This window comes from Pundamilia nyererei, unplaced genomic scaffold (genome assembly GCF_000239375.1).
Source record: "Pundamilia nyererei isolate P.nyererei 1_Seehausen unplaced genomic scaffold, PunNye1.0 scaffold00005, whole genome shotgun sequence".
Taxonomy (NCBI): domain Eukaryota; kingdom Metazoa; phylum Chordata; class Actinopteri; order Cichliformes; family Cichlidae; genus Pundamilia; species Pundamilia nyererei.
The window spans coordinates 2,092,030-2,104,288 of record NW_005187406.1 but is presented as its reverse complement, the minus strand read 5'-3'; the positions used below and the strand labels follow the sequence as shown (position 1 = coordinate 2,104,288).

At 42.6% G+C, this 12,259-nt stretch overlaps 1 protein-coding gene across 6 annotated transcripts in view; it reads right to left on the bottom strand.

Annotated features, from left to right (window-relative positions):
• Positions 1–12,259, bottom strand: part of grid2ipb (glutamate receptor, ionotropic, delta 2 (Grid2) interacting protein, b) — a 39,080-nt gene that overhangs the window by 14,338 nt on the left and 12,483 nt on the right. For 4 of the 6 annotated variants that reach the window (XM_005721729.2, XM_005721726.2, XM_005721727.2 and 1 more), the window contains exons 5-7: positions 6,300–6,581; positions 3,421–3,506; positions 1,799–1,868 (exon numbers count right to left, since the gene is read on the bottom strand). In XM_005721729.2, coding sequence (XP_005721786.1) covers positions 1,799–1,868; positions 3,421–3,506; positions 6,300–6,581 — 438 coding nt within the window. Of the gene's footprint in view, positions 1–1,798; positions 1,869–3,420; positions 3,507–6,299; positions 7,456–12,259 lie in introns of those variants that run through there. The other 2 variants (XM_013913582.1, XM_013913585.1) reach the window with 2 other exon arrangements.

The window sequence follows — 12,259 nt, the reverse complement described above, 5'->3', positions numbered from 1 at the left end:
GGCTGTAAGAACCCATTTTTCCTGGAGATGTAATTACTTGAAAATGTGGAGATCTGATTGTCAAATATCCAATAAAAAAGAGCTGAGTACTGTGCAAAAGTCTTGAACCAGCAGTCACATTATCATATTTCGCTTAGAAAATGCGAATAGGTACATCATTTTGTTTGCAGTTTTAATTAGCTTTAAAGTCAATATTTGGTATAACCACGTTTTTAATAAAATCCGACTTTACTTTTCGGTGCTCATTATTAGATCCCCTACTGCAGCTGTAAACATGACAGTCTCCACTGTGTTTTACAGATGGCTACAGACATTCACTCTAGTATCTTGCTTCTGACGTTCTCTGTACATACTGGCCAAAATCTGATCCAGACCTGTCAAATTTCATCACTCAGACCTGTTACCACTGCTTTTCAGACCAGTTCTTGTCTAATTTGGTATACTTCTGCATTTTCTCCCCGTTTCCCTTCCTTGAGAATGGCTTCTTGACAGCCACCTTTCCACTGAGAACCCTTCTGATTGGACATTATGTGTTTTTGTAACAGGCTGCTAGTAACAAAATATCTAAAGATACAATTTAAAATGGATTCTTTGCTAAGTGTAGACACAACACTGATTCATCCCTTCAGTTAGATGTTTTTTTTAATGCTTGAATGACTCATAGGTCCGTGTTAAGTGGTTCAACATGAAAAAAGTCCCCAAGACCACAAAGAAAGTCTGGCTCATTGGCAGCAAAATATAAAGAATGAGGACTGACTCAAGGCTTTTGCTGAGGGCTGATAAAATGTGCTGGTGTAAAAAAAAATGCTATCTTTGTGGGTTTTTCAAAACACTAAAAATTCTACTCATATATAAAGGTAACAGGAGATAGATAGTAACAGATATAGTTATGGTACACATCCCTGAACTAAATAATGACTAACGAAAACACTGCTGTACATCCTGACATTGAACTTAATGCCAGAATTTAGCCTGAAAACGGTCACTGTGTAACAAATTTAACAGTAACACCATCATTCGTGCTGTGAGTTGTAGAAATGAAAGATTTCCTGTAAGGTCTTGACTCGTCTTATCTTGTGTTGACTGATCAATAAAGTTAGTGCTGCTGTGCAATATGTAAAAATGCAGGCAACTCCCTCAGAGTGGGGATACTCATATGGATCCTGCTGCTTTAGATCGTTTTATGAAACTCCAGGTAAATCAGAGGAAGAAATCCTGTAAACAGCTGAAAGCAATAAACACTGTTCTCTTACAGACAGCACTCAAGCATGTCTAGGGCTTTCTGTGTTTTCTTTGATATACATATGTTGATTTGCATCAAAGTAAAGAGTCTGATAACTAGACTTTAAATTGTGTGCCAAAAAAAACTGTCTAAAGTTAGGCTCTGAGATTTGTTTTGTATTTAATGTGAGATTTGTTTGGGTAGTGATGAACAGTTACTAAAACCTATGGTCTTGCAGTGCACAGCTGAAGACACAGTCCACAAACTGTTTCCATGATGAAAATCTCATAAAATTCAGCACAGAAACTATGAGCGTCATGTGCTTGTGAAAATATCGAGGAGAATCTACGTCAGAAAAAAATCAGAAGGGTTATGTGTTTGTGATGGATTATCTGGCTCAGTGAGAGCTGTTTTTCATACTGAGGCAGAATAAATGGCAGCAGATGGCTTCTGCTGGAGAAAAACAAGTGCTGATGTCTAAATATACTGTGTAAGGTCAAGAACTCGGGCAGCAGGGAAAGGCAAAATACTACAAACTACTACTGCTGCTAACAATAATTTCCATTAAAGACAAACCTCATGTCCAGTCCGTTGAGAAAGAGGATACGGTCGCCTGTTTTCAGTCCACATTCCTCGGCGGGACTATCTGAGAGGTCGACAAAGATGGCAGAAAATCAAACATCAATCAGAGACTGAAAAAACCCCCTGAAACCAATCCTTCCAGCTAACGAGGTGCACAGAACAGACGGGCACAACGGGGGGAGAGATGGTGACTAATGTGATGCTGTCAATCTGTGTATGAGATCCAACAAAGCCCATCAACAAACAAGATGAGCTCCATGCTAAATCTTATTACGTAAGGAAACAGTGCTGTCAAAACAATCCCTGGCAGAATAAGTTCTGACTGCACTGTACCCATCGCCTCCTCATCTGTCAGCACACTGCGGATGAGGAGCTGTCATGTCATTTGTTTTTTTTTCTTGTTCTTTTGGATGCAGTAAAGTCTTAATGGGGAAACGGGGTTGTGGCTTCCGGGCTATCGGCAAAGAATCTGTGGTCAGATCACGATGAGAACTATGCCACCCACCTCCACAAGGGCCCACTGAGTCAGTCCGCTCTGGCTGTTTCAGCACATGTTGGTGGGGGATGATGGTGGGCGGGAGCAGTGCCGTCATCGTCAAACACACACACAACGCACACGCACACCGCCTTCCTCACCAAGGAACCTGGCAAATTCCCTCAGCAGTAGCTTCACAGCCTCCTTGTCTGCTAGTTTTGCTTCAAAAAGCAATAACTGTGAATTAAATAACCTTTTACTGCGGGAAACTTAAGAAAGTAATTATGAATATTTCACATAAGCTCTAAGTGGAAATTAGATTTAAAAGCTAGCTTTAATAAAACAAGCAAAAACCGCCTGTGAGAGTCGTTCAGCCTTATAGTCACCCTATATGTTGATGCAAGTCTATAAAGGAAAAACATATTAAACCACGGCTGCTTGTAGAAATAGTCGACAATAAGAAAAAGAACAAATGGGAAATCAGCCTAATTGCATGTTTGGCCAGAGTTAGACAAGGAGATCAACAGCTAGGCTGGCTGGATTGCTATCAGGCATTTAGATGCCCACAAAACCCCAAGCTGACAGCTCTAAGATGACGTTTTCTGCATGGCTTAAATATTAACGATGAAACCTGTTGGTAAGTAAGCTCTAGAAGAGATGATTACCACAGCAAGCTGTTTTGTCTTGTCCTCAGTCCCAGAAGCATTTGAGTGCCCTTCATTGTAAGTATATGACACTAATATATTTGCAGTATGACTTGATGTACAAAGGATTTACTCCTCCACCCTATGACCAGTTAAACTGCACAGGAAGAGCAATAAACAGAATATAAAGTACATCTGTGCGGCACTGACTGACCACAGGTGTACCTGCTGCCGCACAGCACAGCCTGTTAGCATTTCACTAGTGAGTCAGATAAGTCCACTTCCGACAACACTCACAGTCTCTCACACACACAAACGCCTCCTGATCACCTTCGGCCCCGAGCGGCTGGCACCACAACAGCCTCACCCGCGTAAAATACATCTGCCCCCCTCACCGCCCACAACGCAGAACGGCGCACGAGTGAAAAGCCGCCACACAAAGAGAGGAGGCGTCAGTCAGGACTGCACTGTACTTGGTTTCATTATAGAAGCAGTACCTGGGATGACGGAGTCGATGCAGACGGGAGCGTGACCCCGCAGCGTGAAGCCAAAGTTCTTCTTCCCCCTGTAGACACGGACGATCCTGAGGAAGGGATGCAGGCAGGAAGTGAGATGAGCAGTTCATTCATTCGGATTTAGAGCTCTCTGAAAAACCTTCGTGACTAAATGTTTCTAACAACGAAAAGCTTTGTGCCTGTCTACTGGCCTTCAACTTTCAAAGAGGGTGACACAAACTCTACATGAAGCAGAGCGCATTCATGGCATTTATGTCCAAAGCATTTTTCCTTTGTTCTGAACACTTTCAGCCGACGCTCTCTGCTGAATCACATTTTCGAATTTCTTGTGTTTGCGTCAATCCATCCTCCAAAAGCAGCACCTTTAACCGACTTAAAAACTTTCAATTTGAGCAGTAACCAAAACCTGTAATTTATTTTTTGGGCTTTTTTGATTCCCTCATCACCCATTTAGTCAAAATCTGAACAGTCTAAAACGCAAACAAAGGAAGAAAAAGCTGGAAGTGGAAAATGTGTGGAATTTGTAAAAGTGATCAGTCAAACAAAATCGGACGAGCGAGTTCTCAGTGTTGCTCGTGACGTCATTTAACAGCATTGATGGCTGTGAATGAATGAATGGGAAGCCCAGCTGTCCCCGGAGTGAGCACTCACTCGCTGTTGTTTACAATCCTGCCTGCGCTTCGTTTTTGCTTTTGTCACTTCCTGTAAGTGGGAGTCTGAACAAGCACAGACGTGACCCTCTGTTTGCCTCGATCCAAGCTGACATTTTTCTAACGTAACCCAAATCAGTCCTGCTTGAATGCCAGACATTGTTTTTTGTTTCCGGCTTTAATAAAAAAAATTTGGGACATGTTCAGAATAGCTTTGACATTTTGCTGAATGCGGGGCTCCTCTCTCTCATTCACCCCAGTCGGAAGAATATGCGTCGGAAAACCTCCCGGTGTATCAAAGATGAGGCTCGTTCAGTCTATCCGTGGAGCGTTGCCATGGAGATAACTAAAGGCAACGCTGCTTTGGTATATAAACAGGAGGAAGGCAAAAAAGACAACAAGAGAAAAGAGACAAACCTATTCTTTGATAGCCGTGGTTATACGCTCTTATGTAAGCCAAGCTAAATGCAGAAAGGCACACTGGGTGCTGAATGTGGATTTGTGTGTGTGTTTGAGGGCTGAATAGAAAAAAAGAAGCATCAGCTCTGAGCACACTTGACAAACTAAGTGTCTGTGACTATCAGGCTGCTTGAGGCCTCTCCTCATTCCCTCCGGGCTACACCAGCAGAGCTTCATACACTTATGTATAATTTCACATGACCTCAGCTGAATGCACTCTGAAAAGGTATCAGTCAGTCTGCTGGTACATCAACAACCGTCACATTGTACACACATGCATAGCAGACAGCTACCACACTATAGTGCTTGATTTTGTGTATCAATAGTCAGTAGAACATTTTGTACAACAACACATCTGGGGGTGGATTTACCCGAAATGTTATGTCGACATCTCTCTCCACCTGTATCCCACTGGTCTATCGATCTCTTTCTCCATCGCTCTACCGAAATGTCACCATGTTTCTCGGTCTATTTCTATCTCCCTGCCTTCAGCCATCTGTCTGTCACTGTTTCTTCACCTCTGCCAATCAGCTTTTGTGGTCGGTTTGTTTGTCTGGCAGGATTACTAATGAAGTTATGGACAGTTTGGCGCAACTTAGAAGCAACTAACTTTCACAGTCTATCTAGATCCACATCCAAAATCGGGTGTTTTTGAAGGGTTTTTTTTGACAACTCCTTAGTATTGCCAGATAACTGGAAATGGGGAAAACTGGGGGACATTGTCCTGATGATGTCAGGAAACCTAAATAATCTCTTGGATTCAGAGGCTCACTTTAATTTATGCAGATTTTCAGTTTTCAGTTATGCAGTCTCTTGAATTCTCTCGTTCCTATATGTTTTATCTATATTTATTTCCTTCTGTCTATATTATTTCGTCTAGATATAGATATATAGACTGCATCTATATCATCACCTCATATCACTCTTTATCACTCCGTTTACCTGTTTATCTGTTTACTCCTTACTTCTGTTCGTCTCTTTTTCTGTTGATATCTATATCTATCTCTCTGTTCCCACCTCTAGCTCTGTCTCTCGCTCTCTCTCACTGCTCTATGCATATTTCCAGTTACTGTGGAGACACAACAGTGTTACACAACAGTCTTTTGGGTTTATTCAGTGCATGGAAGGCACCAGCAATGCAGCGCGACTTCTTACTGACACATGATGCCCCTTTAACACAATCAGCTCACTTCCTGCTGCATTGTGCCCGGCCTGCATGATCACATTTGTCATAAAGGGCCACATGTTTTTTAAGACCTCCTGTTGCTGAATACTCAAAGACCCCAGGATTTTATTAGTTAGCTCGCTAGAGAGATTTACTGCCACAGTCCTGTGCTGCACCATGTCCACTGTTGTGTTATTAACTGGACAGTCGTGTAATCAAGTGTGTTAGTAGGTGGAGGAAAAGTGTCAAATGGTTAGGGGGGGGGTCTACCCCATGTAGGATGGTTGCCAAGAAACAACCAAGAAGATGGTAGAAGATGGTTACAATGTGATGTTTTGTTAAATGAAACAAATACGCAGCTGTGTGTGAACATCTTCGTGCATGCACAGACTTGCTCTAAGTGCAGCTTTATAAAACTCTGAGGAAGAGGAGTTTTAGCACACGTTAACAGATAAAGCAGTCCCTGGATTCTGCTATAATTTTTAAAAGGGACTTCTCGGCTCTTGAATTATGAATTAACAGTTAACAACACTTAAAACAGAGCGAAAGGACTCGTGAAACCTGCTGTGTTTGATATGTGTGCTTACCTCTGATTGGGTCCAATGGGGGGATGCACGGGTATCCCTGAGACGGACTTCCTTAAGCCCCTGTCTCTCTCCGCTTCTCCCCTCCCTCCGGGTTCTCCTCCATCCCTTGGCACTGAGCTGGCCCGTTTGGACCCGCGGTGGCGGTCGGAGTGATCCTCGCTCCGACTGCGACGGATTCTGCCATGCGGCTCGCTGATGCTCTTGCTGCGGCAGAGTCGGTTGATTACGTTCTGGGAGACGGTGTCGTCGAAGCGCTGCCGGTGCTTCTTGGGAATGAAGATTCTGGCCAACATGGCAGCATATGAGGAAAACAAATTGGTTGGTGTTAACTGTTTTTCCATAAGAGTTCCTCTACGAAAAGCAAAGAGATGGGTAGAGGATGGATCTACATCACAGATCCACCTCGATCCATTTTAAAGACACAAATTCCACAATCACGACTCTGAGAGCGATGACAGCCAGTGTTGGAAGAGATTAAAAGTTATGATACACTTCAAACTCTACTGAGAAAATGTTCACAGTCCTAGTCGGCACAGATTCGGCTCAACAGGCTTCCATCTTCATGTCTCAGATCTGAAGAAAAGATGAAAAGGTTTTGACTGAATGGAGAGTCTTTCCCCTGACTGAAAAAGAAAAGAAGTTGAATTTGATGCAATCTTTCTCTGAGGAAATAGACGGTGAAGAAATCGTGGCGTCACTCACTGCTTGCTGGAGTCTTACTGCTGCAGCAGGGGTACCAGAGCCAGAATACAGCATGAGAAAAAGGTGTGGGAGTGAGTGAGCAAGGGATTTCTCCTCTCTCTCTCTCTCTCTCTATACAGCAACCGATTCTCGGTCTTTCCTACACTTCCGTCTACACATCACCTACAACTGAGGCAGGAAGCTGTCATTTCATCCACCTAGGCCCTGACAAGGAAACGCAAAGTGTAACGCACTGGGATAAAATAGGAGCAGGGGCATCAATTACAGTGAAATACTGAGTTAAACTGTATGAAATCACAATGTTTTTTTATTTTGTAATCCAATGTGATTTCCTACTAAACACCTACTGTTTTCATTTAAATATCAATATACAGCTATGACATCGATAAAAGTTATTTTCCTGAAGTCTTACTTTGAGAAAAGTCAAACACTTGAAATGTTATGCTTGTAATATAACATTTTAAACATAAGCAGTCACAGTGACTGATATGTTATAGCAGCTGAACATTGGTAGGGTTAGTCGTCATCACTCATGAGTGATGAGTAACTATCCCCTGTGGAGCCTACAGTTGGTTGCTGGGGTGCTGAAGGGTTTCAAACAGTAGCCGTGCTGGCTTGTCAGATGGAGGGGTGGGACACGCAGCTGACATCGAGAGTGGGAGCATTTATCTGGTTTATGCTGTAAAAACAATAAGACACATTGCAACAATCCAGAGGGGATGAATTCATTATTTTAACCGCTTACAAACGATGTATCTAACAATGGAATGTTTTTTACATAACCCTAGCCCTAATCCTAGCCAATCAGAATTGAGATTTAATGGTATTATTCTCCCAGAACAAAGAAAATAACCTAATACATCTGTTTTTCTCCCCCCAAAGAGTTAGGTTTTGCCTTTCTCTAGGGTTATGATCTATGACGACCGATATCGAAAGCTACGTTATCCACACACAATAATAGAAATAAACATTGTGTAACACTTATGAATTAATGTGCATTTAATGAGGTATAAGTATTTGATCACATTTGTTACTTGGTGGAGTAACCATCCTTAGCAAGCACAGCTTTTAGATATTTCTTTGTAGCTATTGCTAGGTTTGAGCTAAGTTTTCAGATCTACTCTTTCCTGATCTTCTCCAAATTCTTAATGCTACTTCACCTCGAGACTATGATGTGCTTCTTCTTCTCGAGGGACTCCTTTGTTGTTTTGGCATATGCTTTGGATCAGTGTCCTACTGGACCTGCCCATGATGCGTTTGTCGGGCCCCGGCTGAGTGAAGGAGATTCTTGTCCAAGATTTGTCCATCTTTCCAATTGAGCGATACAGTCATCGTGTAGCTTTGGCAGAAAAACATCCTCAGAGCACAAAGCTTCCACCACCATGACAGTAGGGATGCTGTTCTTTGGGTCACATTCACCCTTCTCTTCACTCCAAACACAATGAGTGGATTGATACAAACCAAGTAAATTTTGTTCTCATGTAACCACATCACATTCTCAGAAGTCTCACCTGAATCATTCAGGTGTTTCTTTGGGGGTTTGTGTTCTTTTTTTTCTTTTTTCTTTTTACAAGTTTGTAAGAATTTGACAATTTTTGCTACGTAGCGTTACAGATACTTTTCGCTGGTACCGAAAACATGTAGAGGTTCTCTTGCTCGTCTTTCTGAGCAGACTGGGAACAAACTAAATATCAAAGAGGGGGATAAGAGTGAACTGTACATGCTGTTTCTTATGGAGTGCTGCAAACAATAGCAGTGACTAAGAGACAAAACAAAACAAGTCCCCACTCACCAGCAAACACACACACACACACACACACACACACACACACACACACACACACACACACACACACACACACAGCAGAAAACAACTATTCATTCAAAAGATTAGAACTGCTGCCAGGAGACAAGACAGCCACCCACACACACACACATACATGCACACACACTTTCTGGAACTATATTTCTTAAATGTAGATGATCTAACATTAAATGACTGATCATCAGGTTTTATGATATGCATAGCTCCGAAATAAAAAACAGTTGGAAAAGTCAATTATCCTAATATTAGGTATACAAAGTAAACAAAGTATCCAAGAAAACTGGAGTAACAGGAACCCCCCTCCCATGTTTATGTGGTTATTCCGATCATTTCTACCTTATAATAGCAGTTGAGCTTAGATTACATACTGAACACAGTGGGAGAAAGAGCTCGCATAGCATCGTCCAATCGTTTAAAGTGGATTTTCTATTCATTTCCTTTTCTTTTTTTTTCATTAATAGATAATTACATGCTCATACATTTAGGGCGAGAGTTGGGGTACACCCTGGGCAGATCGCCAGTCTGTCACAGGGCTAACGCAGAGACACACAATCATTCACACCTATGTCAGTTAGATTGGGTATTCTTAATATGGTGGTCATCACAGATACATACGTTTGTAGCTGTGAGCACAAAAGTTCCTTCAGCTTTTTCTTTACGAGGGGCAGAAAACTGAAATGTAGGGAGTGGGGTAGCTTTTTTTAGTAGATGAATTTAGGGATCCCTCAAAGTCCTTGTATAGAGTCTGACTGTTTGTCTATATAGATAGTTATTTATCCCCACATGAATTCGAGGAGATCTAATTCTATAAGTATGCTAAGGCTACTTTCAGGTTGTCACAGCAGATAGGCTCTGCCTTTTTGATTTGGCAGATTGTTTTAAGCTGATGCCCTTCCTTATGCAACTCCCAGGGGACTTTTGTCTCCCACCACTGGCAGGAATCTATCATTTGTTAGGTGAGTGTGTAAACCACTACACTGTGGAGCTACTCCTTTCAGTACACCAAACCAGCTCATGAGCGGTGAGAACTGGAAAAAACCCCAAAAGAAATCACGCCACCTCTGAGAATTTATTAGCACAAGCACATACTGCCACAAGAAGGCAGCAGCCTACACATCCTGAAAACAATGCATGCTGTATAAAGTCTATTAACACTACGCTTTTTCTTTACTTCTCAAGGACCACATGTGAAGGACGTGTAGAAAATTCAAAGAGCACCAAAAACATTTGAAGTTAACATTTGATGATTGTTGGATCAGTGAGCTGAGGCCGGACACATATTTGCACAAACAACCATTTTGATTCCCACCTACACCAGCCTGTTGTGCTCTGACTGTCTGCTGCCGCTTATCTGCTGATCAGATGAATCAGTCATTAGCAGACAGGGCGCAGGGTCGGTGAAAAACAGCACCAGTCAAGCAATTAACCACGAACGCGCAAACAGAAAGGAGGGAGGAACAACAGCTACCACTGTTCATGTCCACGCGGAGCTAATTAAGCTGCAGCAACAATTCTGACAGCTAAATAAAGCAATTAGGACACTCGTTGGACAGAGAGAGAAGCAACTTCACAGCAGATGTGACTTTTCGCCAGCGTGCATTTAATTATCCATGGCTGCTGAAGTGCTTTATTAGGAGGTATTCAGGAAAATATGCAGCACCTTCAGCCCTGTTCTGTACTTGTAAGTGAGGCAAATAATGAAGACTCACTCACATCCAGAACCTACCGGTCACAGCTGCTGTTAACAACTTGTCAACTAATGAAGAGCTTGTTTTTGAAAAACCTGCCCAAAACATTTTCACTCTTTATAAGCTGTAGAAACAGGCCTGTAGAGATAACAATGATGTCATTAGAGCCTGAACCATTGTCCTTCTGGCCAGTGGTGGTATTTGACACTGTAATAACTACAAAACAGCAGCTGATGTTGACAACCAGTATAAATCCATCAGGCACATTTCAGCGGCAGTCTTTAATGACAGCAGCCGCCTCCAGCAGGAGACGCCACAATCTTCCAAGGTCACAAATAACAACACCAAAAGCATCTACTGCCAACGTCCCACTGCAGCTATAGGTGTGGTGTTTGTGCCCCAACCTGTCACAGCTGTTTTGCCAGCATGCACAGGGAGTACACAATCTTATACTAAAGGTAAAATAACTATTTAAGTAGTCTTCAGGAGTAATTTTCCAGGCCTCTTGAAGGACTTTTTGGATGTTTGCTGCTTTCTGATCTCTTCTCTATGTCAAGATGATCCCACACTGCTTCATTAATGCTCAGGTACAGGCTCTGAGGAGGTCAATCCATGACTGATACTCTTCCGCTGCGTGTTTTTCTATCCAGGTACGGTTTTACTGCATTGGTAGTGTTTTCTGGGAGCACTGTCATTGTCAAAGATGGTGCTGGGAAGGGCACGCTCTACTCCATCCGCCAACCAACATCTCTAGGCAGGCTCTCAGGTGGAACCCTCAAGGCGAAAGAGAGGCTGCCCAAGAAACACCTGGAGATGAGACCTCGAGGCAGAAGTAAAAAAGATGGAGCCAACTAGAAAGAATGGCTCAGGACAGAAATCTCTGGAGATCTATCTTTGGCTGCCCTTACCCTGGCACGGGTGATAGTCAGTAGTCGTAGTAGTCATGCTGAAAAATGAAGCTGTTTCCAGACACCTTTCAGATTGCATTGCATGATCTGAAGGCATTTTTTTGCATTCATAATTCCATCAATTTTAACATGAGCTCCAACAATACTGGCTGAAATGCAGCCCCAAACCATGACACAGCCTCCACCATGTTTTACAGATGGGTGTACCCAGGGGTAGGCAACTCCAGGCCTCAAATGCCGGTGTCCTGCAGGTTTTAGGTGTGTGCTTGAACCAACACAGCAGGTTCAAATTGTTAAATTACCTCCTCAACATGTCTTGAAGTTCCCCAGAGGCCTGATAATGAACTAATCATTTGATTCAGGTGTGTTGACCCAGAGTGAGATCTAAAACCTGCAGGACACTGGCACTCGAGGCCTGGAGTTGCCTACCCCTGGTATAGACATTCAGCGTTCCTCTCTCCGTACATCCAGTATTAATGATCTGAAGGAATTTGTCAAGATTTTTGCACAAAAATACACACCAAGGTACAACTGTTTTAAACTAAGTGGGCAGGCCATGTGGGGCCTTGGTAATTCAAACAATTTGCATCTTTTTTCTAGATGCTTCTGTACAAATGCATAAAGAATTCAGACATTTCCAACTTGGTCCAGTGGTTACCTTGCAAAATTTCCCGGGAAAATCGAACCACAACTCCCATTTAAACTGGAGGTTTCTTCCTGTAAGAAGGGACTTTTTACTTCCCACTGTCACCAAGTGCTTGCTCACAGTCTGACTGTTGGAGTTTTTGTGCAGTCTTTACCTCACAATATTAAGCACCTTGAAGCGACTGTTGTTGT